This window comes from Myotis yumanensis, unplaced genomic scaffold, assembly GCF_028538775.1.
Source record: "Myotis yumanensis isolate MYYU_CA2020_CCGP unplaced genomic scaffold, mMyoYum1.0.hap1 SCAF_16, whole genome shotgun sequence".
Lineage (NCBI taxonomy): Eukaryota > Metazoa > Chordata > Mammalia > Chiroptera > Vespertilionidae > Myotis > Myotis yumanensis.
Genome location: NW_027223767.1, coordinates 18747158 through 18773798, shown reverse-complemented (window position 1 = coordinate 18773798; position 26641 = coordinate 18747158). Strand labels below are relative to the sequence as shown.

Genomic DNA, 26641 nt, shown 5'->3' with positions numbered 1-26641 from the left:
TGGAAACGGTGGACACTGGCTTTGTTTCTAACTCGACGGAGTCCCCAGCTGCACATCTTCCAGGACTGGATTAAGAGAAATGGGACTTTGAAAACCCAAGGATGTCATTCCATGAAAATAAAGCTTTCTGCCACATCTCCAGAAACACTTATTTCAGCGGCACCCAAAGAACCCCACTCCCACCAGCAAAGGAGAAAGGCAATCCACCCATTTCTCCGGTAACAGGACAATGGGCAGCTACCTCCTGGAGGGCATTGCACTTCCTGCAGGAGGTGAGCGAACCATCCCCGATTACCTCTCAAAAGGACAGGGTGCCCAGTGGCATCTGGGTTATCACTCTCCCAGGTGTACCCATTGACTAGAGAAAGGAATGTGGTTACAGTTGTAAACCTGGTCATTGCACCTAACACAATGTTTATCTTATCTGTCGGCTTCTGGAGCCACTGTTACTACTGATAGACTAATTACTGTGGTGCTTTCACTTTCCTATACACTAATTTGTAGAGCAGTGTCAAAATCTAGGTGTGTCCACAGGGTTGTGTCAAGCTCAAGATAGTCATACCATGCATGGTATCTCATTGATTGAGAACTTTTGCCCCAGGTGATGAATCTAAACTCAGCAGGTAGCTTGGCCCTAACCGGGAACTTTCCTTGCCCTTAAGGCCTGCCATTCCTTCTGCCCGCAGTGCCCCTCCCACTTGGGAAGGCTTAGCCATTTGCTGATGAGCTCTGTGGTTGCAGCTTGCAGCACTCATTCCCTTTCTTCTGGAGGCAATGCTGATTTTCTTTTGGGAAGTCATCTGCCCCCATCTGGGTCCTTGCGGTCAGGTGTGGCACATGCTCCTTGTTTTAGGGGTGTAGACACATGGCCCAGGCCTGGCACGCACACATCAGAATAAGCTTTCTTCCTAACTACAATGAATGGGACAGGAAAGCACCTCATTCAAGCGGTCCACTGAGAATTGGCTCTAAGACTTTTGAGTTACTTAACAAGAGGCGCTTTCTCTCTCTGCCTTTGATGCCAACTTCATGGAATGCAAGTCCGGAGCTGTTGGTGGCTGTTGCTGCCACCACATCACCAGGAAAGGCTGAGCCAAGAGATGGTTCCAGACACATCTGTGAGCGCCTGGGAGCAGCCCAACCTGGGGCTGCTAGACTGTGAATGCTATTGAATGTCCTTTGCTTCTCGAGCCAGTTTAGATTGGGTTGGTCACTTGCAACCCAATCCAAATTTGGAGGCTATCCTTTGAGGCCTACTCAAATGCCATCTCTTTAAAAAAAAAAAAAAAAAAATTTTATTGATTTTTTATAGAGAGGAAGGGAGAGGGACAGAGAGTTAGAAACATCCATGAGAGAGAAACATCCATCAGCTGCCTCCTGCACACCCTGCACTGGGGATGTGCCCTCAACCAAGGTACATGCCCTTGACCGGAATCAAACCCAGGACCCTTGAGTCCACAGGCCGATGCTCTATCCACTGAGCCAAACTGGTCAGGGCATGTCATCTTCTTTGTGATGTGTTGGCAACCCTTCATCCCCCTCCCCCGCCCCTGTCCCTGTCAGGAGTCAGTCTCCTGCAGGTCTGCCCCTTGGCTCCTGCACTTTCCACCCAGGGCTGCACTTCTGTGCACCAGCCTTCCAGGACAGGCCGAGGTCACAGGGAGGAACAGTGTGTGATGCTTCCTGCCTCCCAGCTCAAAGCACTGGGCCAGGCTGAGCAGCCCTTCTCAAGAGTCAATGTTGCGACCATTGGTCACACCTGGTCTTCTCCCTGGGAAGGGAGCTCTGCCTCCCTCCTTCAGGGGACAAGGCAAAAATTCTAATACAAGACCCCTGGCTGCCTTCTAGGGGGTCCTCTCCCCTTCCTAACATTCACAAGGAGACCACTGTTGGCAAACACGTATTGCTTTATTTAGTGTTTCTCTGGATTGCAGAAGTGTCAGCAGTGGGCCGAGACCCCAGGAGGCAGAGGCAGCTAGGTAGCCCAGGCTCTCTGGGGAGGTGTGAGGGGAGCAGCAGCAGAAAGAGGTGATGCCCCTGCAGCTCCTCCCAAGGCCAGCCCCTTCCCCAGGTTCCCAGGACAGGGGGCAGCTTGGGGCACAGGAAAGGCCTCACATCCTTGAAATGGGGCCAGTTATGGTGAGCAGGGTTTGTGTCATCATAAGGTATGGACTCAGGCAGAAGGGCTTCTCCTACCTGGTGGCTCCCAAGGGTGATTGCTGGTCAGGGAGCCACATGCACCCTAAGACATGAGCCTGTTTTCTGGGGCCCCTGTTCCTGGATGAGGCACTGAGAGGACAGGGCTGCGGTCCTGGTTTTGCCCCAACCTGCTGGACGAAGGAAGGCAAGTCCCTTCCCCTCTTTGGGCTACTGCCTCCTGCTGTCACATGAGGAAGCTGGACTAGCTGATCTCAGTCTCGCACATTTTGTGGTCTGAGACACCTTCCCCGACTCCAGGACAGCCTCAGCCTAGGCTGGTATTGAAAGGACATTGTTAAGGCAGGAAAAGGGGGCAGGCAAGGGTGGTCTCAGCCCCCAGAAGGATGTCGGAGCGGGCTGCAGAGGATCTAGGTGTCCACTGAGCGGGTTGCAGTGGGGAGACAGGCAGGCAGACAAGGCGCAAGGGAACGAGGAGGACAGAGGGGTCTGGGCAGGAAAGAGGGCACCAGGGCCCAGACCGCCCCACCTCTGAGCTACCTTCCCTGCCTGGCTGGAGTCAGGGAAAACACATCCAGTGTGTCTTGGGGTGGGAAATGGCTAAAAAAAAAATAGTTTCTTATAAAGCATCAAAAAATCTCAGAGAAAACCTCAGCAAAAGTTCCCTTCTCTCAAATATTTGGCATCGACAGTGGGGCTGGCGTGTCTGCCTCTGGCCCCGGCTTTCCTATTGCTGTGGCCCGGCCTGGCCCACTCCTGGGGCAGCTCCCTAACCCCTCCCTGCAGCGCCCTCAAGAGAGGGGAGAGCAGGAGGCAGGAGTTTGTCTGTGGGCTTCGAGGTGTCCCTGGGTCCCTGTCTGGAAGCTCGAGTCTTTGGTAACGGGAGGGGAAGAGAGGATAAGCAAAGCGTTGGGAGGTGGGAGGGCCCAGTGGCACCTTCATCACCGAGAGTTCAGCCGTGGGGCCACCTGTGGGGAAGGGAGAAGCCCAAGTGTGAGCGGGAAGCAGACAGGCGCACTGGGCACTTGTCTTCACGGGTTAGGAGCATGCAGCGGCGGCCTGGTCCTGCAGACTCTGGTCCCACTCCCTAGCCGGAGTGGGCCTCCCTTCTCACCCAGCACACCCAGGCCCCCAGGTCTTCCCCCTCCCCATGCTGCCATCTTTATGACCCTTGGCACTACAGGGCTCCAAAGGCCCCTCCCTCTGGCCCCAAATGGGCAGCAGGATGACCGGGGTGGTGTGGTACCCAAGCACTGCCAGGACGCCTTGGTCACCGGAGGTTCCACCCCAGTCCTAGGGCCACCCCAGTCCCAGGTCCCACTCACCACAGCCAGGTGACCGTTCTTGGCCTTAGTGATGAGCAGCTCTGAGCCAGGTGTGAAGTCGATAATGCCGTCCCTGCCAGGGCCCCCTGCATACGTGATGCTGGAGGGAAGAGTGTGTGTGAGGACCGTCCCAATGTGTACACTCGGCCCCCTCCCCATGCCTACCTGCCTCACCTGCCCTGGTTGATGTTGATGTTGTTCACACGGTCAGCGCTAAGGGCCGTCTTGGTCAGTGTCTCAATCACATGGTCACTCTGCAGCACCACATCCCCCTGGGGGCCCAACCAGGGGAGGGGTTAGGCTCTGCCCTGACCTACAGAACCCACCCCACCCCACCCTGCCTCCCTGTCTCCAAAGGGCACCTTCTGCTTGTTGTCCTCGCGCTGCACATGCAGCACAAAGAGGCTGTCGCTCAGGCTGCTGACGGAGATTCCTGAGGGGGAAGGGCAGAGGTTAGGGATCAAGGTCAGAGCAGGGACCCCCCTGCGCAGCCCTGGACTCTGGCTCACCGGTCAGGTTGGTGTAATCAATCCTCTGCTTGACTTTGGCATCCTCCACGATGACCACAGCGTTGGGCGTCAGTAGCAGTTGCCGGGGTCGAGGTTTGTAGCCCTTCCGGTCGTATTTCACTACAGGCACCGCGTACTGAGAACAGAAGGTGGGATGAGGGGTAGGGGAGGGGCCGAGGGGCTCCAGGGAAAACCCTCTCACCCTCTGCCCGGCCCCCGATGCCTCCATCCCTGATGTCTCACCTGGATGGGCTCAGTGCCAAGGGCCTGCAGCACTTTGGGGCTGATCTCGTCTGCACCTGCACCAGGTGGGGGAGAGTCAGAGGAGAGAGGGGACTAGGACGGTGAGGGAGGGTTTGACACTGGGAAGTCAGGGGCTCACCAAGCCGTGTGCTGATGAAGAGCCTGGGGACACTCTGTGGGTAATTGTCCTTCTTGCCCTTGAAGATCTCACTGGCCACGGCTTTCTGATGCAGCTGAGGGACAAGGGCCAGGAGGAGGGATGTCAGAGGGTGGGGCCTACCAGAGCCTCAGAAGCTGAGACAGCCTCCCTCACCCTCTCTCCAGCCCCAACAGCAGGAGGCTAAGCCCTGCCACCAACACTCCCATGAACCCCTCCTCTACCGCACCCCCGGCTCCACCAACCAAGGCAGAGAGTTCCCTAGAAGGGTCCTGACAGCATTGTCAGGGTGCAGGCCCTGGGACCCCCAATATTCAGCTTCAACATGGGATCTTTTTTTTTTTTTTTTTTTAATATATTTTATTGATTTTTCACAGAGAGGAAGGGAGAGAGATAGATAGTTAGAAACATCGATGGGAGAGAAACATTGATCAGCTGCCTCCTGCACATCTCCCACTGGGGATGTGCCCGCAACCCAGGTACATGCCCTTGACCGGAATCGAACCCAGGACCCTTCAGTCCGCAGGCCGACACTCTATCCACTGAGCCAAACCGGTTTCGGCATCAACATGGGATCTTGAAGCTGGCTGATTGCTAATACTCAAACCTACTACAGGTCACCTGAGCGGGTGGGTCCTTTAGCATCGCCCAGTATTGAGTTGGCAAACACAAGGCACACTGGCAGCCAATGTCTGTCTCCAAAACCAGGGCAGACATTACCAACCGGTTAGACTGACGCTGCAGCCTTTTCCACACAGGCATCTGGGAAGCCTCTACTGTCCAGTGGAGTTGGCCCAGGTGAACCCTACTTTCCACCCACAACCTACTCCAGCTTCTGCTTCATACGTGCGGCCCAAGAGGGGCTGGGATCCATTTGAGGTCACATGGTAAATCAGGAGTAGAGTGCTCCCCCAGGCCGGTACTCTTCAAGTGGTGCCCCTGCCCCCTGGCCAGTCCACACCTGCCTCTTGGCTCTCCATACCTGCTGCTTCCACTCAGGGCTGATGCTCCGGCAGTACTTCCACACCATGTTCTTCATACACAACTCCCGCAGAAGCTCGGAGGCCTGTGGGCGCAACGCGAGCCAACATCAGGCACCCAGACAGCTGGCTCCCTTCCCTCTGAGGACAACGGGCATATGCCCACCACCAGGCTCTGGCCTAAGCAACATCCCTTCAATCTGGACAACCCCTTCCATTCCTGAAGGCGTTTCTCTCAAACCAACTAGCCCTCCATGGCCCAGCCCCAGTTCTACTCCCTTGGGGAGCCCTGACTGCTCCTCTGGCCTCATGCTAATTGGTCCCCTCCCGAGTGCTTTGAAAGTCCCCAAGCCAGCAGGGAGGGCCGCAGACCTCACGCAGGGCAGGGGGTGGTGTGGGCCAGGAAGTGTCCAGGACATTCCGGGGCAGCTGCCGCCGCAGGTTGAGCAAAAATGAGGTGCGCACGTGGTCCAGGAAGAAGGCGTTCTCGGGGCAACGGGGTGCATGGCGCAGGATGAAGCCTCGAATGAGCCTGGGGGTGGGGAACCCAATAGGGACGGGGGTGAGAAGTCTGCAACGGACCCCTACACACGTCTGGTTCCGCACCCCCTCGTAGTGCCCCAGTGCTCACCGCCGGATAGTCTGTGCTGCCCACTTCCTCTTGGCCGCCTTCCTCCGTCCCAGAGTTCCCCGCCACCAGGACTGGATGCAGATGGCTGCAGAGACCACAGATGGCTGACCTCTATCCCCTCACCAGGTGGCCCACCCTAGCCCCAGGCCCTGCCCGCTGAAGACCCAGAGGCCCCCAAACCTGATCGCTTCACCCGGAGGAATTTCTGCCGCCAGTGGAAGCCCCGCCAGGAGGCCTGAATCTTTGTGGCTGTAGGTGAGAAAGAAAGTCAATGGACCAGAGCTCACTGAGTGGCATGGATGAGCAATGGCTGAAGGAGCTACTGAGTGAGGATAAATAAGAAGGGAGAGTAAGTGGAAGCGAGTAGGAGGCAGCAATGGAATGTGGGAACATGCTCAGCATTTGTACCAAGGGCAGAACAGATGGTGGGGGCAGGGGCTGGGGCTGGTAAGGAGGGGGAAGCTGAATGTGGGCGAGGAGGACTTCCTGGAAAAGGAGCCCAAATGCAATGATTTGTTTCCTGCCCCCAGAACGGACCCCCTGGGACAGGAAAGGTGGGGCCTCTCTCACCCAGGCTCTGCCTCCGGACCTCCAGCGCATCCTCTGTGGCAAACAGCGTCTTGGGGAAGCGGATGAAGATCTTGGTCCTGGGAGGGCAGCAGTGATCAGCCCCTGGTTGCCATCCCCATGCCCTCTAGACCCCAGGAGTGGGCACCACTCACCTGCCCATCTTATACTCTTCTGGCTTATAGCCGAGGTGCCTGACCAGCACAGCCACCCCATCCTGAGGCCGTCCTGCCCAAGTGGGCCATGTCTCCGGGCACAGCGACTTGTACCTGGGGGGCAGGAGCAGAAATGTACGGGCTCCCACCTCAGCCACCACCCTCCCTGGGGACCCAGACCAGCTTTTCTGGGCACCTGCCGGGAGGTTCCCCTAACAGGCAGCTCACAGAACGCATGGGAGGTGGCTCTATTGTCCCCCTTATAACAATAAGGCAATTAATATTCTCATCTGCCTAAGGCTACGGGCTGGAAAGTAGCAGAGATGGAATTCACACCTGACTGAGTCCCCAGACCCTAAGTCAGGATAACCACAAAGCGGCTCTCTCCTGTCTGAGCTGATAGAAACTCTGTCCTCATAAGCTTTTAGCATTTCTCCTGGTGACAGATATGTGGATGCCACGTGCTCTGTGAAGGCAAGGCCTGGGGGGAGGGGTTCTACCAAGCTCGGCATTAGGCCTGCAGCATGGAAAGGCCTCAGCAGCTCAGAGCCTCAGCATCCTGGCTTTGCAATGGGGCTGGGAACCCGTCTTCCCTCCCAGGATCTGCCAGGCTCCTACCCTCTGGACCCCTTGTCCTGGCACTGAGCCAGGCCCGCCCCCACCTCTGCAGGAAAGCCTCGTATTTGCGGCGATAGGCAAAGCCGGCTCTGCGCACTCGCAGGTTCTCCATCAGTCCCAGGTACTTCACCTGGTGCCGGATCAGCACCTCATCAAAGCGGCCTGGAGGAGGGGTGACAGGGCAATCAGTGGGCTCGCATGGACAGAGGGCCTGTGGCCCTTGCCCAGAGCTCAGCCCCCGGGCCCATGGGTGGGAGGGCCTACCGGGCTGCTTGGCGTCGTTGGGCTTGATGCAGCGGATGTAGGCGGGCTCCTTGGACTGCAGGATCTCCACCAGCTGCAGGAGGCTCATCTTGAACTGGGTGGCCACCTGGTGAGCCAAGGTGAAGGGGAAGTTGGCTGGAGCTGGGCTGATGCCTCTGACTCCTAGCACAGCCCCTTCCTGGGGCAAAACAGCAATTCCCTCACCTACCCCCCACCCTGCTGGGGCCCTTCCTCTCTCACAGAGGAAGGGGACAGACTAGGCCCACCTGCATCACCACAATGGCTTGACTAGAGACCTCAGTTTAGGAACCTCACTGGGGTCTAAAAACCCTGCTCAGGCCTCAGCACAACCTCAATCCTACACCTTCCTTTGGCAAGCACTCTTCCTCTTCTAGAATTTCAGGGCCACTTTCTTCAACAATGTGTCCTACACCTGTACGTCCAACCATTATCCCTGTACACTGCTATGTAGAACCTTCAAGCAGACTCCAGCAGACTCGAAATCTGTCGTGGCCCCATTAGTAACAGGGGTGTATCCCTGTGGTTCTGGAAGCACCAAGAAGGGGCAACGAATCCCGTTTATGGGGGAGCGGGCAGCAGGAAAGGCCTCCTGGACATGCCCCTTCACCTAAGTTTTAAACCAGTGGTTCTCAACCTTGGCTGCACATTAGAATCACCTGGGAATCTTTTTAAAATCCTGATTTCTGGGCCTCATCCTCCGGAAATTCTGTTTCTTTGTTACTAATGTTGTGGCCCCACCCCATAACAAAGAAACAGAATTTCCGGAGGATGAGGCCCAGAAATCAGGATTTTAAAAAGATTCCCAGGTGATTCTAATGTGCAGCCAAGGTTGAGAACCATTGGTTTAAAGGATGTGTAGGAGCCCAGGAGGTGTGGCTCAATGGTTGAGCATCAATCTATGAACCAGGAGGTCACGGTTCAACTCCTAGTCAGGGCACATGCCCAGTTGCAGGTTCAATCCCCAGTGGGGTGTGTGTAGGAGGCAGCCGATCAATAATTCTCTTTTGTCATTGATGTTTCTATCTCTTTCTTCCTCTCCCTTCCTCTCTGAAATTAAAAAAAAAAAAAAAAAAGGTGGGGGGAAGGGGGGATAAGGACACATATGTAATACCTTAATCAATAAAGAAAAAAAAGGATATGTTCAGTGGTTAAAGCTTCATCCCGATATACCAAGGTTGTGGGTTCGATCCCCGGTCAGAGCACATACAAGAACCAACCAACAAATGCATAAATAAGTGAAACAACGTATCAATGTTTCTCTCTCTCTCTCTCTCTCTCTCTCTCTCTCTCTCTCGCTAAAAAAAAAAAAAAAGGGGGAGACAGCCAGAAGGAAGAGAGGAGAGAAAGGCATTCCAGGCAGAGGGGCAGTCTGAGCAAAGGCTTGATGTACACAGTGAGCTACAAACAAGACAAGCAGAGAAGGGGATTAGAGGCAGGTAGAGGCAGTATCGTATCGGAGCAGAACTCAGAGTCACATTAGGGAGAGTGAATTTAAACTTGAGGGAACAAGGGAGCCATAGAGGAATCTGGAGTGGGGGAATGATAGGAACTGATCTGCCATTTGGAATATCCCCACAGCAGATATGTGGGGAATGCTTGTAAGGGCAGGTGAGCAGCCAGGAGACCAGGGAGGAGGCTGGCTGGCTCAGAGGAGAGAGAACAGGGCGGACACGGAGCAGTGGCTGTGTACATGACACAGACATAGAGCACACACAGACGTAGGCACAGATACACAACCACAGGAACCAACAAGCACAGACGCTCGCATGCACACAGCCAACTCCAGGCTCCTGCAGGCACTCATCCCTGTGCACACACACACCCCCTCGGGCCCCACAGCCTCCACACCGTCTCTGGGCGCTTCTTGTCACTGAGCTCGCTCCGGTCGAAGCACTGGCTCATAATGGGATTCTCCGAGCTGCACATGGTCTGTGAGGGCAGAGCATGGGTTCAAGGTTGTAGTAGGACAGATTCCTGGGACACTGGTCATTTGGGGCCAAACTCAGAGTCCTCCCCACAGTCCCCCTCACCTCCTTCAGGTTCCGGAAGAGCAGGTCGTTGTTTTTATCCAGAAACCCTGGCAGGAGAGAGCACATGTGAGCTGAGGAAGAGCCCCCTCCCTGCCACTGTGGGGACCCAGCCCAGCATCCTCACCGGTCACGCTGTAGGTTACTTCCCCAGCGTAGTGCAGGAGGCGGAACTCCCCTCGGCCCAGAGATTTCCTGGTCCGCTGGTCAGCCAGCTTGTGCCTGGGGTGACAGGGAGAGTAGCTAGCGTGCTGGCCTGAGCCATGCTCCCTGCCTGCTGAAGGGTCTTAGAGAGGAAACAGACCTCCAGGAGGAAGCAGGCATGCCCAGGCCACCCACAGCCCACCCTGCCTCCCTGCACAGAGGTGGCCACAGACTCTAAGGGAGGTAGACGGCCTTGCCCAGGTCACACTGTGCCAGGCCCGGGATCTGGGCTCCCGCCCTGCAGGGCACACTGGTCAGAGGGCTCCTTTCAGCGCCTCTGGCTGTTGCATGACTGCTCAGAGGGTTGAGCATGGCCCTACATTTTAAGAATAGAATCTGCCTCAAGAGATTACTTAAGTCTTAAGCATGTGTATACCCTTTAGCCCATTTTCTATATTTAAAAAACAATCACTAGAGGATATGTATTTTTTTAATTCTATTTTATGTTATTACTAGAGGCTCGATGCACGAAAATTCCTGCAAGAGCAGGCCTTCCTTCCTCTGGCACCCGGGACCCGGGCTGCTTCCCTCGGGCCACCCGCAGGCACCCGGGACCAGGCTGGCTTCCCTCCCAGCTTTGTTAGGAAGGACGTCCGGAATGACATCCAGTCTAATTAGCTTATTACCCTTTTATTATTATAGATTATTATTTTTTAAGCCTCACCCAAGGGCATGCTTAGAGAGAGGAAGAGAGGAAGAGACACAGAGAGAGAGAGAGACAGAGAGAGAGAGAACACCATCGATGTGAGAGAGAAACATCTCCCAATGGGGTATTGAACCTGCAACCCAGATATGTGCTACGACTGGGAATTGAACTGGCAACCTTTTGGTGCACAGACCAAAGCTACGTTTTGTCTTTATTGATTATTTAGAGAGAGGGGAAGGGAGAAGGAGAGGGAGGGAGAGAAGAAGGGAGAGGGAGAGAGGGAAGGAGGGAGGGAGGAGAGAAAGAAACATCTATTGGTTGCCTCACATACATGCCCCGACTGGGATCGAACCCACAACCTAGGTATGTGCCTCTAACTGGGAATCAAACCCACAAACTTTCAGTGCACAGGATGACACTCCAACCACTGAGCAACACCAGCATGGGCCCATTTTCTACTTTTAAGAACTATTTCAATCAACTAACCAGAGACACAGGCAGAGGTTTAAGGCATAAAGATGTTTGTGGCAGCCTTGTTATCTAGCAGAAACTGGAGGCTGGCCAGGGCCCCCAGAGGCTGGGTAAGAGCCATGGGGTGTCCGTGGATTAGAGCCATTAGAGCAAGCATTTTGAGGAACTCTTCTCTGTTTGATACAGGAAAATACTGAAAGATATAACACTACCCTGAGCCTTCTACAGGAAGTCCTCACTTACTGTCGTTAATGGGTTCTGTGACTTTAAGTGAAATGACATATAACAAAAGCAATTTTACCAGAGGCTAATTGACATAAACAAGAATGAAGTTCCCACAACAGCTCATCAATGGTATAACAAAACAACACTGAATGAAACAGCATTATCTGAGGACCTGCTCTACACAGTAAGTTCTCAACCACGAAAAAAAAAAGGTATAGAAAAAGGCAGGAAGGAAATGCCTCGAATTGTTAACAGTGATGGCCTCTGGGTGACAGGACTCCAAGTGGCTTTTGCATACATTCCAGCGTTTCTCTAACGAGCAACGTTATTTTTACAACCAGGAAAAGGGTTTTAACGAAGGGCTTTGGCATTTGCAGCCCTGGGACTGAGTCCCAGCTCGGTGACTTACTAGATGGGAGATAACCTTGGGCAAAGGACTTCTCTTTGAACCTCAGTAAACTGGAGACAGCACAAGGAACACCTCCTCGGGGCTGCTTCAGGTTAGAGGAGATGACGTGCACAGACGATGCAGGACAGAGTTGGGATAGAGGGGCTTGCTTCCTCTCCCTTGCCCACTTTGAGGGATGAGTTAAATAAGAAGCAATTTGCAAATAAAGGAAGCTAAAAAATTTTAGCAAGTTCCTTTCCTTTTTTAAAAAATATTTTTTTACTGATCAGAGAGGAAGGGAGAGGGAGAAAGAGATAGAAACATTAATGATGAGAAAGAATCATTGATCGGCTGCCTCCTACACATCCCACACTGGGGATCAAGCCCACAACCTGGGCATGTACCCTGACAGGGAATCAAACTGTGACCTCCTGGTTCATAGGTCAATGCTCAAGCACTGAGTCACGCTGGCTGGGCCTTCGCAAGTTTCATTCTCAGAAAAGAATAAGGAGGAAGCCATGCTCCTGGCTTCTTCCTCTGTGGCTGTACGGTGAGCTGCGGCTCTGTGTGCCTGTCCTTCAGCACCTCCTCTGGTCATCTCTTTTTTTTTTTATTAAATATATTTTATTGATTTTTTACAGAGAGGAAGGGAGAGAGATAGAGAGTTAGAAACATCGATGAGAGAGAAACATCGATCAGCTGCCTCCTGCACATCTCCTACTGGGGATGTGCCCGCAACCCAGGTACATGCCCCTGACCGGAATCGAACCTGGGACCTTTCAGTCCGCAAGCCGACGCTCTATCCACTGAGCCAAACCGGTTTCGGCCCTCTGGTCATCTCTTTGTGGCTGATGTTTTAATTGATGGGGGGGATCCCAGGCTTCCACAGGTTCTACCCAAGTGAGCCCTGCAACCCCACTCACGTGAGGAAGTGTGGATGGTGCTTGATGGTGTCCTCCAACTTCTCCAGGAAGGTCAGATCTGTGGCCTCCCCAGGGCGCAGACACTCCTCGTCCTGAGGGGTGTGGCACAGAGAGATGGATGTGTCAAGGGAGGGACTGGAGAGCACAGGTAATTCAGGGGCACCATGCAGGAGGCAGAGACACAGGGAAAGGGGCAGATCAAGGGGACTTCCTAGGGACAGCTTCCAGATGCAGCCAGCACCTCACCTCACCCTCCATGCAGAGCCCTGCCCTGTCCCTGCTCAGCCCCAAACTCTGGCCCTCCGTGGACTGGCCTGGAGAGAAAGGGGAAGGAGTGACGTCCTCCCACCCAGCCCCACACGAGGCTTAGAAGGAACAGAACACTCACCAAAATGGAAATGATGCCCTTGAATTTCTCCTCTACCAGGTCACAGATGATCTTGTTGTTGAAATACTGGACAGGCTCCCACTGAGGGGTACAGGGAAGGAGGGCATCATCATGGGGTCCTGGTGCCTTCCTCGGGGACTGACACCTGGGCTTCCTATGACACCTGCAGGCCCGCGCTTACCGCAATGCCCTCTGCCTCGTACTCCTCCTGCTCTGACTTGAGGGTGAGTTCGATGAACAGCTGCTGCAGCTTCTCGTTGCAGTAGTTGATGCAGAACTGCTCGAAGCTGTGAGGAAAGCAGGAGAGAGACCACAGGAGCTCAAGGTGGCCACAGGGCGGGGGTAAGGGGAGGATGGGCCAGGCCCTGAGCAGCTATGGGGAGAAACACTCATCAGGACCCAGGATGGTTGGGAAATCACTGTCAGGAATGAGAGAGGCGGGGGACAGAGGGGAAGGACCGGGACAGAGGGACGAGAGGAGAGACAGGCAGGAGGAAGAGGGCACTGACCTGTTGTGCTGAAACACTTCGAAGCCATAAATGTCCAGGAGCCCAAGGACCGTGGTGCTCCGCCAGCTGGGGCTCTGCGCATCCTAGGGTCATTCAACCAAGAGCATGGGTCCCCACTCTTGCCAGCCCCCAGTGCCCAGGCCCAGGCCTCCCTGCTCCCTTGGGAGCAGCCAGGACCACGCCCTCACCTTGGAGGCTAATGATCTGTTGATCTTCCCGACTAGCCAAGTAAAGGTTCGACTATACACGGCCTTGGCAAGCGCATCTCGAGCATACGCAGCCTGCTCCAGGTTCAGCGGGCTCAGGAGCTGCAGGTGTGGCGTGAGACGGAGATGAGTGCTGAAGACCCCTCTCCACCCACTCCCCTCTGGGTTCAGGTTGAACACCAGGAAACTATGTCTACTCGCCCTCCTGCTGGGGGAGGGAGGGGGGGCGGGCACAGGAGAGGACACAGTGACCCCACCAGAGGGAAGGAGGTATACGGACAAGAGGCCCCATTCCTAGAGGTCAGAGTCTTGGCTCTAGCCTGACTCCCTCACCCTCTTCCTGTGTGACCTTGGCCCGCCCCTGTGCCTCTCTGAGCCAGCTGCCTTATGTCCTTCCAGCATTGCTGAGAGGACCAGCTAGCGGACCAGGGGAAGGGGCAACGATGGTGGGGGCTACCTTATACTTGCATCCCTCACCCCATCTCCTGAGGCAAAGGCTCGGCCTCACCTCTTCTCCCTTGGCGATGATCTTCCTGTGGGTCAGGGCTTCCCGAAATGTTGAGCCGTCCACACCAAGAAGCTGTCAAGGGGGTGGGGGGCATGGTGAGGGTGCCCTTCCCCTCACCCAGCTGTTCTGCCCTTGCCCTCTGCTCACCCCGCTTACCCTAGTGAGATACTTGAACTGATTCTCACTGGTGACCTGGGCGTTGCTCTCCTCATCGGCAGCAAAGTGGAGGTTGCCCAAATGCAGGACACTGGCCACGATGCTCAGCAGGTCCTGGGGGACAGGCAGGGGCAGAGGGGAGTCACAGGAGGGGCTGAGAGTTCCATGAGTGCCGGGGTCCAATCCCAGCAGGTCCAGGGGTCCCCAAAGGTGTGGACGGAGTCGGCGAAGAAGGAATGACACGAAGACAGCCTTCAGTTGGTCAGCAGCCTAGTCAGGACCTCTAGCCAGGATCTCCAGCCAAAGTTCTGGTCGGAGTTCTGGTTAGGAACTGATGAGGATCTGACGTTTATTGTCTTATTACATCCGTATTTATACCAGCCGATCCCAATCCTGTCAATTTCTATTACAAGGGTTAAGGTGTTTCTCATCTCCATTCCAGGGAGTAAAGACCATGTAGCTTAACTACCCGCCTGGCACTTAATTAAGGGGTTGTATCCCCTCCCTAACCTCAGGGAAAGATCCCCACCTGGGGAAACAACCTTTCTCGGAGAGGTGACCTTGGTTAAAACACATGGCGCTAAAGGGAGCAAACATATTAAAAACAGTATGCTATATATGCCAGGTCCATTGAAACATATGCTGTGTAGATGTTTCTTTCCTGCAGTGACTGCGTCAAGCAGCAAGGATGGACCGGCTTCCGGCACATGAGGGCAACCAGGGGTGGTTGGATGGAGCAGGGACTGGGAGGTGACGTGTTTGAGAGGAGAAGGGGGACCTAAGTAGATACGGGCGGTAAAAGTGGGTTGAGATTTTCAGGGTGTGACAGGAGGAAAGAGGGTCCCCAGCAGAGGCCTCACCTCCACTTCATCCTCAGTGAAGTTGATGACCGTGAGAGCCTTCCTGACGACCTTCCAGTCGTTCTTGTCGTTGATGGAGGAGACTTTGGCACACTGGCCCTGGGGGAGGGGCAAAGCTGGGTTGTCAGCTGTGGCGCCTTGGCACTGTGCTGCTCCCCGGGTGGCACCTGCCCTGCCCACCAGCTGCTCACCTTCACCAGGTACAGGTAGCTCTGGGGGTTGCGCTCCAAGCCCAGCCTGCGCAGTGTCTCCTCTTCGCCCCCCTCCAGCAGCTGATAGAAGATGTGGAAGTTCCTCTCCCCGTGATTCTGGTGGACCACGCGGGACTTCTCCAGGAGGTAACTGAGAATGTGGCCGCCCACAGGGGCACCCTGCGGGCAGGACAGACATGGGGACTACTCAGGGGGATGGGAAGTGGGGCCCCCCTTCCCTTCTCTCCCCCGCCGTCTTGGGTTCTAATTCCAGTTCTGCCCCTAAGTGCCTGGGCTCCGGCAAGTCACCCGCTGCCTCAGCTTCTTCATCTAAGAAATGAGGACACTCAACCCCATCTACATGTCAGCTCCATTCGGACGGACGGACAACAGGCATCTCAAACTCAACAGCCCTGAACTGAACTCCTCCTCTCCCGATCCTCAGGCTAGCTCCCCCGACTGTCTCCCATCTTGGTCAATGGTTACTTCACCCTTCTAGGTGCTCAGGCTAAGGAGTCTGCAGGCTTCCTCTCATCCCATCAGCCCATCAATCCTGCTGCCTTAACCTTTAAAACCCCAGAGTCCAACCGCTGCTCCCCACCTCCACTGCCCCCACGCTGGTTCCAGCCACAGTCACCTGTCATCTAGATTATTCTATCAGCTTCCTGACTGGTTTCCCTGCTTGGCCTGCTTCTCTGACCATCTAGTCTCAACAAAGCAGCCAGAACGATCTTTTTAAGAGGAAAGTCGGATCCTGACACACTTCTGTTCCAAATCTCCTGATGGCTCCCTTCCTCTTGGAGTTCAAAACATAATTAAAGAGCAAATGCCCCACCCCTGACCTTGTTTTATTCTTTGCCATGGCACTTGTCACCTACATCACATTTTCCTGCTTACTGTCTGTCTCCCCTAAAGGCAGGATTTTTGTCTGTTCTGTTTCAATGCTGCAGTTCCAGCATCTGGAACAGTGCCTGGCACACAGCAGGAGCTCAATAAATATTTACTGGCGCCTACTGAATGGGAAACCCACCCCCCTGCCCCGGCACACACAGGTACCTTGAAATCAAACTGCACGTCCATGTACTTCCCAAACCTGCTGGAGTTATCGTTCCGGAGGGTCTTGGCATTTCCGAAGGCCTAGGAGCAGATGGGGGTATGAGGGATGTCGGCCTTCTCTCCCTGCCTCTCCCTCCTCTCAGATGCTTTCCAACCCTCACCTCCAGCACAGGGTTGCTCTGTAGCAGCCGGTCACGCACAGCACCACCCCGCTCAGGGGCTGGGCAGGTCTCAGCATAGAACTGCAGCAGCCGCTTGGTGGCCTCCGTCTTGCCTGCCCCGCTCTCCCCAGAGATCATCACTGCCTGGTCCCGGCGCTCCGTGCGCAGTGCCCGGTACACAGTGTCGGCCACCGCGAACCTGGGGCAGAGGCTGGTCAGGAGCTCAGGGGGTAGGAGTTCGAGCAGCTGGTGGGAGTCTGGCAGGTGGGGCTGGGGAGGGCACTCCCACATCTGCCTGGCGTTCTCTTGTGGGTGGGAGCTGCATTTACCCTTGAGGATGGGGATTGGGGAACCTTCAAGGGTGTGGGTGGAGGGAGATTCTTCACAGCTGTGGAGGGGGTCACTTTCAATTTTAGTATATGTGCTGCCGAAGCGAGCACTGGAGGGGGTCACCTTCAGAGGGAAGATGGAGATCACTCATTCAGGTAGAGGTTGGGGTCCCTCATAGGTAGGGCTGGAGGCCCCCAGAGGTCACCAAAGTTGGGGGCCATGCCAGGTACAGTTGGGCAAATAAGTCAGGAGTGAGAATGAGTTGGGTGGGGGCAGGGGAGGTCCCGACCAGATGGAGCTGATTCATCTCAGGTGGGGATGGAGTTGGTCCAGGGTGAGGAACTGTGGGATCCCTCACCGATGTGAACGGTGCTTCATCCACAGTGGGGAGTCTGGGGTCATGTTAGAGTGAGGGCCGGGTGGGGTCATCTCAGATGGGGATGGGGTGTCACTCACAGGTGGGGTGGCACCTCGTAGAAGCTGACGCCACGGTAACGCTCCATGTGCTGACGGGTGTAGATCTGGAGGTCCCGGTAGGGGTTGACAGAGACCAGGACCGGGCCAATGTAGGTCTGGGGGTTGGAGGAGGAGGGTCAGAATTCTCTCCCAGAGGCCCCTGGTGCCTCTTTCCCCCTCAGTCCTGCCTCCGAACCCCCCAGCAGCCCCACTGTCTTCCCACTCGGGCCTCACGTAAATGAGGTTCTCCCGGAACCGTCGCCGCAGGTTCTCGATGAAGGCGGCCTCACTGGTGAAGTTCTCCAGCAGCACGAAGTCCTGCACCCCCACCCGGTCACGGGCGGTCAGGGCGCTCTCCATGGTCACCCGCACCCCGTCGCTGCCCAGGGCCTGTTGGGAATGAGCCGCGGGAAAGGGTCAGGGCCAGCAGGGTAAGGTAAGACCACTTCCCCCCCCCCCCCCCCACCACAGCCTGTGGGATCGACAGGGCAGCAGGGCAGGTGGACACGGGAGGCCTGGACACAGGACACAGGAGCAGGACGACGCTGTGTACACTGGGCCTGGGTGTACACAGGGAACATGGAGGACACAGGGAGGCCACCCAGAACAGAGACCTCGTGGGTGCATGGGCCTGGACACAGACCCTGGAGCACAGAGGGCCCAGAGGACAGAGGAGCAAGGCCACCGAATCCCGGAGGTGCTAGTTTTGTGTAGAGAAAGGGGGGTCATGAAGGAACTCCTGGAATCACAGAAAAAAAGCTCTGTTGACCTTGGACCAATCCCCTCCCCTCTTAGGGTTCTTCCGCATCCAGGAGGAGGAGTTGGATTAGACCAGGTGACTTAGGGCTCCCTCTGAGCCACAGGTGACAGGTGTTGGAGGACAAATGGCTCCGAGTGAGCACTTTTGGCAGAGTAGGGGCGCCTCCCCCCCCCCTGCCCCCGCCAGACTCTCCAGGGGAGAGTGTCAGGGACTGAGCAGGAGACCACCCCAGGCCCCACAGGAGAGGGACCGCCCAGGGGCCGCCCGTCCAGCGGGACTCAGCACTGACCCCATGAGGGGGCCGCCCTCCCATCGCGGGGCCACACCCTCTCCATCAGCTGCCAGGCTCCCCGGGCACCCTCCTCCCCCGGGAGCCCGGGAGGCCTCAGGGGGTGGGGGTTTCACCGCGGAAAGCCCAGCTGCCGCCTCCAGCTGCCTGGGGCCCCGGGGGGCGGGACAGGCACAGGCTGGGGCGGCCCTCCCCCCGACACACTCTTTGAAAAGGGTCTGGGGCTCCAGGAAACGGACACGGAAAGTGTCAGGGCCCGAGGCGAGCAAGGCGGCAGAGGAGGCGGCGGGTTTGGGTCCCGAGGGGCAGCAGGGCTTCCCCAACCAAACCCCCCCGGACTCTGGCCAGGGCCCCCTCTGGGTCTGAGCAGGGCCGGCCTCGCCCCGGCCTGTCCCCCTCCTCCGCCCCGTCCGGCCCCGAAGCGGCCAGCAAATCGGGCCGGAGCCCCCGCCCCCTCGGCCCCCGGGTGCCGGGTCCGAGCCCTCCGCCGCCCCCGCGAGCCAAGAGCCGGGCCCCAGATCCGCGCGCCCCGCGGCCCTCCCCGCCGCGGCCTCCTCCCCCTGCAACTTCCCGGGACGTTTTTCCACCCGAAATTCCGGCGCCGCGCCCGCTTCCTGGCGGGGCCGGGGCGCCGCCGCGAGGCCGCAGGGCCGCCCGGGACCCCCGCCCGCCCCCGGCCCGCTCACCGACGCCCGGTAGCGCATCCTGCCCGCCGCCCGCGCCCCCTCCGCCGCCGGTGCTCTCGGGCCGGGCTCCGCGGAGGCGGAGGCGGCGGCGTCAACGAGGGAGGGGCCGCCCCGCCCCCGCCCCCGCGCCGCCCGCTCCGCGAGCCCGTGGAGCGTGGAGCGCGGGGCTCCCCCCGCCCCCGCCCCCTGCGCCCGGACCCCGGGGTCCCTCTCGGCGGGGGTGGGGGCGGAGGGCGCTCTCGGGGCGAGGGGCGCGGCGGGGCGGCCCCGCGGGAGGGGCGCCGCCTGAGTCAGGTTTTCCCGGAGGAACGTCGTTGGCTGCGGGGTGGGGCCCGGAACCGCGCGCCCGCCGCGTCCACCCGGCCCGGCGCTCACTTCCGGGCGGGGGTCTGCACGGCGCCCCGGCGGGCGCGGGGGAGGGTCGCGGGCGGCGGGCCGCGGAGGAAGCAGGATTTCCCTCTCCCTTCCCCCACCTCCAGTCCCAGCAAAGTTAAAAATAGGACGAAATGTCCAAATACGGCCGGCGCGCCCGGCGGGCGGAGCCCCGCGCGGCCGGGCCACCCCGTCCCCTCCTCCCCGGGGGGTGGCCGCGTCGCGAAGCCCGAGAAACGCTCTCAGCTTCCCGCGCCCACACCGGCGGGTGCCCACCGGGCGGGAGCCCCGGGGCCTGGGCCCGAGCGGGGCCGGCTCGAGGGCGGTCCGTTCCCGTCGGGGAAGCCCACGGCGGCTCCGGCCCCGGGCAGGCCCCTTCTCCCCCTGGACGCCACAGCGGGCTGTGCGCCCAGGGCCTCCCGCCCGCTCCCTCCTCTGGGAGGGGCCCCCTCTGGCCCCTGGAAATACGTGCACACGTTCTGCCTGGACACCCTCCTCCTCCCGCACCAGCCCCTCCCGCCCCGGCTGGACTCCGGGGAGGCACCACCCCGAGAAGCGAGCTGCAGCTGTCCCCGCAGGTGGGGGGCGACGGCTAGTGCCTGCAGGAGGCGGTAGCGTTTATGACAGGCTGTAGGCTGGCGAGTCGCTCAGAACCTCTTTTTCACCCTTAAAATGAGGCCAGTACCTGCCTCGGGGCGGCGGAGAGGCTCGGACGCGGCCCTACCGCACCTCGCAGGCCCCCGGTGGGCACCACTCCACTCCCCGCGAGCTCGGGGCAGACCCTCACCTGCGGGGAGCCCCTCGGACCCGCCCCGTGACCACGAGGACTCGCCTGCGCCCCACCGGCTCCCTCGCACCCCAGCACACAGGGACCCGGGGCGCAGTGCTGGGCACTGCTTATCCTTGCGGGGGGGCGGGGAGGGCAGAGCCCGACCCCAAGCCCCAGTGCACCCCGCCTCGGCCCGGGCTCCCCGGGGAAGGGGTGAGGCTGCGGCAGGTGCGGGCTCCAGCCTCGTTACCTCGAGAACAACCCGAGGGAGCCGGCGGGGCGGGCGCCAGCTGGGAGATGGGCCTCCAGAGGGGCGCGCAGCTGGGAGGTGGTGGGCGCGGAGGGGGACATGAAACGCACCGGCGGCCGGGCTCAGGGCGGGAGGGGCGCACTCCGTGGTGCCCCAGGTTAATTCCGCCGCGAGCGGGAGCGGAGCGGGGACTCCGCCTGCAGCCCACCTGGGCCAGGGGCAGGGGTCAGGCCGGCGCCACCTGGGACAGGGTTCCCCGCGGGCAGCCGGACCGGCTCGGGGACCCCAGGGCAGGAGCCGGCGGGGGCGGGGCCTCGCGGTCGCCGTGTCCGCCCCGCCCGCAGCCGCGTCAGGCAGCTGGAATGAGGGGAATCCGCGTGCGGAGGGGTCCGGCCGGCCATCCCCCACCCGGAGCCGCGCCGCCGCATTCCCCGGATGCCCTCTGGCGCCCCGGTAGCCGCCGCCCGGCGGTGGAAGGAGGGGGTGTCTCCGCTGCTGCGTGGGCACGAGGGCCGGCTCCGGCCCAGACCAGCCCCACCAGCCCGCCCCGCCTGCCTGGACGGAAGCGCTAGAGGGGAGATGTTAGAGGCACGGGACCAAGGGTGTGAGAGCCAGGGGCATCCTGCGTTCTGAGCCCCCAGCCAAGCCATGAGTCTGTATTGTTATTCCCATTCTACAGACGGGGAAACTGAGGCTGGGCAGATGAATGTCTTGTTTAAGATTTCAGGACTAGTAAAAGGAGGGGTGGGATTAGAACCAGGAACTCTAGCACTCACTAGTCACTCAGGGCTGCCCTGAAGGACTGAGAGCGGTTTAGGGCTGGCAAATTTCCAAACTTATTTGTAAGGGTTAATAGGTGTGACCTTTCTCAGTGACCGAATGACTGCAGTGCCCAGTACACCTGCTGGTGTGGTGCTGCTATTGACATGTAGACTTTAGGAGTAGCAGCGAGGGAGTGTGGGCCATGGTCTTTGAGCTCCTAGCATGGCCCTGGACCTAGGGGCTGGGGTGTAGCCATGGCCTCTGAGTAACCTAGGACTCATTTTCCAAGGCTGCTTCTGGTTCTCCTCCCACCTGGGAGATGTTTCCAGCAAACCTGGAGCATCCAGTGTCATTTACCTAGTATGGGCCAGGTGCCCCCAAGTCTGACCTCTGGAGAAGCGGGGAGGTCAATGGGCAGCCTCAAATGCTCCCCCCAGCCCAGGGCCAGGGCCATGCCAGCCTGGAATGGGTGCTCTGAGCCTCCCCCCACCCCCCCAGATCACTGCTATAAGTGTATTTTTACTGAGGCAGCCGTAAGGCCGGTTGTGGCAGTGGAAAGAACCATAGCCTATCTCACCCCAAGTGCAGTGCTGGGAACAGAACAGGTGCTCAATTTATATTTATCAAACACATTTTAGGTCTGGGCCCAGGCAGCCCCACCCAGGACTGTTCCAGGCTCAAGGGAACTGTTGTGAGGGGAGTTGGGGAGGAATGGGAGCGAATTAGGGGCTCTACCTGATTGCTCACAGGGCTCCAGTCAACTCTAGCTCCAGAACCATGGGCCTCTGGCCTGCCAGACACCTCTCCCTGGGGGTCCGGCAGAAGTAAATAGAGTACCTTGCCTCCTGACCTACCCTGCTTGGTCAACATCCTCTATGTAGAGAGGAGGGAGGCACCTGGCACCGCCACCTGGCATCACAAGGCCCGCCCTTCCTCCACTCCTCCCAGGAGTCACCACCTGCTAAAACCTTTCCTCTGCTCCCCCCTCACCGTTCCACTCCCGGAACAGGCAGCAGCCTCCAAACTGGCCTCGCTGCCTTCCTCCTGTTAATCCATTTTCCCACAGCAGCCTGTGGTATTTACAAACACAGTCCGATCAATTAGCACTTCATGTTAATAGAGTGAAGGTTTATAGGGCACCGGTCCATGTGCCACACACCCACTGCTTCTTGCAATATGGACTCCAGCGGACCTCCCCGTCCTCAGTTTACCCGACTGCCCGCACCCTCCTGTGTGGCCCTCTCCAGTCCCTTCGCGCCCCATGCCTCACCGCCACACGCAGCCAGCATGAGCTCCCCCCACCCTGCCACCAGCTGCTACACGTGGTTCTCTAAGCCGCCTTTGCACCTGCAATTTCCTTGGCCCTCGCTGCACTTCCCCTTCCCAACTGACCGACTCTTAGTCATCCTTGAAGACTCAGCTCAGTTATCACCGCCTCCAGACCCCCTTTCGGACTCCTCCACACACAGCCCCTGCTTTATCGCATGGCGCTCTAATCGCGGGTACCCTGGCCAGTCTCTCCCAGAAGCAGCTCTTGCCTGGAGCACACACCCGACCCGGCGCAGCGGGGCTCAGCACCCCCTTGTCGCCGCCTGTGTAAATGAATGAGTCACTGAGCCAACCGGGTGAGCAGGCGGCCAGGGCGCGCGGGCAGCGGAGTCAGGCCGTGGGCCGGCCGCTCATTGTCTCATTCATCTCCAAGCCCCCCGCCCGCCACACTCACTCTAGTCCTGGCGCGGCCGGGCCCAGGGGGCGGGGAACGGGAAGGGGCGGGGCGCAGGCGGCTTCCCCGGAACCCAGAGGCAGAGCCTGGCCAAAGGGCTTGCGGGGTGCCCGCGCCTGGAGGGACCCCGGCCACCTTTCCCCGCCCTCCCCTTCCCCACAGGAATCTTAAGTCTCCGCGGGGCCCAGCCCTGGCGCCACCGGGTCCTGGGATCCCGCCTGGGCCGGGCCAAGCCGACCCTCGGCCCCAGCGACCGCCGCTTCCCGCACGATAGCTTCGGGTAGTCTCGGCGCCCGGTCGCCCGCCCTTTCCCCCGTCCCGCCCGCCCGCCCGCGGGGGCCTCCCGGGGCCATGAGGCTGCGGCCCGCCCCGCGCCCGTGCCCAGCGTACCCACCGGCTCGGCGCTTTCCGTGTGCGGGCGGGGGCCAGGCTGGGCGGCGTGGCCGGCTCTGGAGTCCGCGGCCCTGGCACGTTCTCCCCGCCCAGGGCCCGCCCGGGGCCGGGCCGCTGCCTGTCGTCATCCCGGGCAGGGCCCAAACCGAGGCGCGCGCGCGCGCACCCTGCTGCCCCGCCCCGCCCGGGGCCGCCCGTCCCGTCCAGGTCCAGACCCCCGGCCCTGGTCCGCGGAGACTTGGTGCCGCACACTCCGCCACCAGGTCCCAGGACGAGGCGTGCACACAAACACACCGCACACCCTACAACTCTCTCTCTCTCTCTCTCTATCTCTCTCACCCCCCGCCCCCAACGAAGACCCAGCCCTTTCGCTGCAGAGCTGGGTGGGTGCGTCTGATGGGGTTCTCCTTCACCATCCTAGGGCCCCTTTCCACCCCCACAGCAAACCCAACCCTCCTCTTGGGGCAGAGCCAGATCGGTTCTTCCCCATTTGTGACTGCCTCTCTCCCTTCACCCCCAGTTCAGCCCGAGCTACTGTTCTGAGCTGGCACTGCTTTGGGCCCACGGGAACGGGAAGACATTAACTGAGCCTGTGCTATGCGCCCGGAGCTTTGCATGCACTAGTCCTTTGACCTCAGAGCAGCCCTGTCACCTATGTGCTGTTATGCCCAGTTCGTAGCCCAGCCCACTGAGGATCAGGGAGCAGGAGGAGAAGGGATTCGAACCCAGAGTCCCACTTTGAAAAGTCCTGCTCCTAGTGATGGTTAATAGTGGCGCTTAAAACCTTTCCCCTTCTTTCCATTTACCCCTCTTGTCCAGTCCCCTCCTGTTCCACCAAAATCAGAACCCCTCCCCACTGCTCACCTCTTTCCAAAGAGGTTTGCTTGAAAGAGGGCTGTGGGCCCTGGGGAGACACTGCCACCCTTCCTCCCACCCACAGCATCCCAGCTTACAAGTTTGCAGGGCCTGTGGGGATGAACCACGCGGATGATCTCCCCGGTGGGGATCAGCTCCACTTGCAGCGCCATTCCGCCTGTGGATTGCCAGCGTGCTGGGCACTGCGGCTTCTGGGCAAAGGCCTGCCTGCCCGCCCGCCCGCTGGCTATAGCGGTTCCTGCAGCCAGGAATCTGGTCTCACACTGGGATGGCCACTTGGTTCAGCTTCAACTCCAGCCCCAGGGGATGTGTCTGGTCCAGCTCCTCAGGACACAGCTGGAGCAGCCCAGGTCTGATTGGGAGGCCTCTTGGCCCAGAGGGTTGGGGCAGGAAGAGGAGGGGCTGAGTGATGGAGGAAATGCCTGTTGTCCCAGGTAACCAGAGCAGCTGATAGAGCCACCCCTGGGGTACCCTGGGCTCTAGGTCAGAGGGTAGGCGGCCTTTCCCCACAGCAGCTCTATGGCTGGGCCTCTCCCCCTACCCTCACTGGGGTCTGCTGGAGAGCACACTGACCACTCCCCAAATCAAAACGCACATCCTGTCCTAAGCCAAGAGGATCCATCAGTAGGCACTGCCCCTCCTGCATGCAACGCCTCCCTCCCCCCAATTTGCCTGCCTCCCACAGCAGCACACGAGCCCCTTGAGTTTGAAAGGCCAGGGCTGCTGGGGGCTGGCCATATTGGGAAGAGGGGGTTGGCTGGCTGGAGAGGCGGTGGGGGGGGACACTGTGACAAGCCCCCTGTTCCGCCCTCCTCTGGAGCCTCAACCACTTGGGACGTCGATGCCTGGGTTCCTTGGCTGTGGGCAGCCTTAGGCCTGCTGGCTCCTTACTTTCCCATTAGCACCCTCAGGTGCCCCCCACCCTGAATGTTCCTGTTTTTCTGTCTTCATTGTTGCTAAATCACAGCTGACACTTTCCTGGCCTGGGATCGAGCCCTTGGGTCTCCAGCCATTCCTTACGGAAGTGAGAAGGGGAAGTGGATGGGGGAAAGTGACCTTTCAGCGGGAAGGCTGGCATGGGAGGGTGAAGTAGAGCAATGGGCAGTCACCTTCCCCCAGGCACTCTTCCCTTCCCTCTCACAGCCCCGCCCACCCAGGAAAGACCAGCAAAGCTTCCTTCCTTCCTCCAGGAAGCACATCCATCCAGGGCAGGCTCATCCCCGGCAGCCACACAATGGCCCTTATCAGCGGCGGAGCCAGGCACAGAGACCCGGCGCACACCAAGTCTCACATATTTCCTGTTTCCACCCAGTGGGTCAGGGCTGGGCCCAGAGCGGCCATATCCTGACTGCGGCCAAGAGGAGGGAAAGCACTCCCCCTTCCCCTCCCGCCTCTCAATCCCTGCTGGACTCACTCCTGCCAGGCTAGGAGGGTTCTGCCATGAGAAGGCAGAAGGCGGAGCTGTGAGAGGGAAGGGCAGTGAAGACTTAGGGGGCAGGGGGAGGTGGGCATGTCAAGGACAAGCTTGCTCCACAAAGAGGACAGACAGGGGGCCCCTGGACTCAGTAGCCCTGGAGATGCAGCCCCAGGGCCTCAGTAATCATGAGGTAGGTAGAGTGTTACTTCGGGTGTTTGTGTGTGTACAATTGTTCTTTCACAACATAGTTGTGAATAGGTGCATTATTTATATTTTACAGACAATTGAGACTGTGGGTAGAGATAGAACTTTGATTCACACTGGTCTAACCCCTGTGTCTCTCGTCCTGCACGCTACCACAGCTGCCTGCATCGTCCCACTTCTGAGCTGTGGTCTGACAAATGAAGGGTAGTGACAGCACCCACGATGGTGGTGTGTGTGAGAAGGAATGAAGTGGGCAAGTGCAAGGGTTCAGGGTTCTTCGTGTGTGTGTGTACTGGGGGCAGGGATAGAGGTTACCATGGGAACTTCTGGGTAGGGAGCAGAAAGAAAAGATGGTGATGACTTTTTTTGTTAAGCCTCACGCAAGGATATTTTTCCCATTGATTTTTCGAGTGGAAGGGATGGGGAGAGACAGAATCATAGATGTGAGAGAGACACATTGATTGGTTGCCTCCCACACGCCAGAGACCAGGGATGGAACCTGCAACCAAGGTATGTGTCCTTGACCTGGGACCCTTCAGTCCCAGGCCAACGCTCCAACCACGGAGCCAAACTGGCTAGGGCGATGGCGACATTTTTGGATAGCTTAACTCAGGACCAAGGAACAAAAGTAAGGTCTGAGAGAGCGGCAGGTGAAGAGGGATGAGCCAGTCAGAGCAGAGAAAGCACCTTTTCTGGAGTCATCAGTTCTAAGAAACCCATTCTGTTTAGCAGTGCCCAATAGCATGCCTCAAGTGGGCCAAGGACCCAGAGGGCCACTGTGCCAGACCCTCATCCCATTCCCACCCCG

The 26641-nt window shown here is 58.6% G+C and overlaps 1 protein-coding gene across 3 annotated transcripts; it reads right to left on the bottom strand.

Moving 5' to 3' along the window:
- Positions 1 to 1887: 1887 nt before the first annotated feature.
- On the bottom strand, positions 1888 to 24387 carry MYO1C (myosin IC). Of its 3 annotated transcripts, none has more exons than XM_070394861.1 (32): positions 24290 to 24387; positions 17567 to 17722; positions 17333 to 17448; positions 16547 to 16745; positions 16386 to 16466; positions 15330 to 15509; positions 15139 to 15237; positions 14279 to 14392; positions 14123 to 14194; positions 13597 to 13716; positions 13409 to 13491; positions 13081 to 13186; positions 12900 to 12980; positions 12512 to 12603; positions 9782 to 9876; positions 9658 to 9704; positions 9476 to 9556; positions 7607 to 7712; positions 7387 to 7504; positions 6725 to 6838; positions 6573 to 6649; positions 6183 to 6251; positions 6003 to 6087; positions 5744 to 5903; positions 5374 to 5457; positions 4374 to 4467; positions 4235 to 4290; positions 3992 to 4127; positions 3845 to 3915; positions 3657 to 3754; positions 3483 to 3582; positions 1888 to 3125 (listed from the first exon to the last, which is right to left on the bottom strand). In XM_070394861.1, exons 1-32 carry the CDS (start codon positions 24362 to 24364, stop codon positions 3099 to 3101), a joined length of 3192 nt encoding a protein of 1063 aa, XP_070250962.1. In that variant the 5' UTR covers positions 24365 to 24387; the 3' UTR covers positions 1888 to 3098. The 3 variants fall into 3 exon arrangements, with proteins under 3 accessions (XP_070250962.1, XP_070250961.1, XP_070250960.1); XM_070394860.1 differs by lacking the exon at positions 24290 to 24387 and adding an exon at positions 23338 to 23419; XM_070394859.1 differs by lacking the exon at positions 24290 to 24387 and adding an exon at positions 19068 to 19144.
- Between the last annotated feature and the right edge of the window lie 2254 nt (positions 24388 to 26641).

What these genes read in the sequence shown, in the direction of transcription:
- MYO1C (XM_070394861.1), bottom strand. Translation starts at nt 24,364, where the DNA reads ATGGCGCTGCAAGTGGAGCTGATCCCCACCGGGGAGATCATCCGCGTG. An exon ending in TCACTGAGGATGAAGTGGAG is followed by an intron (nt 14,393 to 15,138) that starts GTGAGGCCTCTG and finishes CCTGTCCCCCAG; the next exon opens with GACCTGCTGAGCATCGTGGC. An exon ending in GAAGAGTATAAGATGGGCAG is followed by an intron (nt 6,650 to 6,724) that starts GTGAGTGGTGCC and finishes CTGCCCTCCCAG; the next exon opens with GACCAAGATCTTCATCCGCT.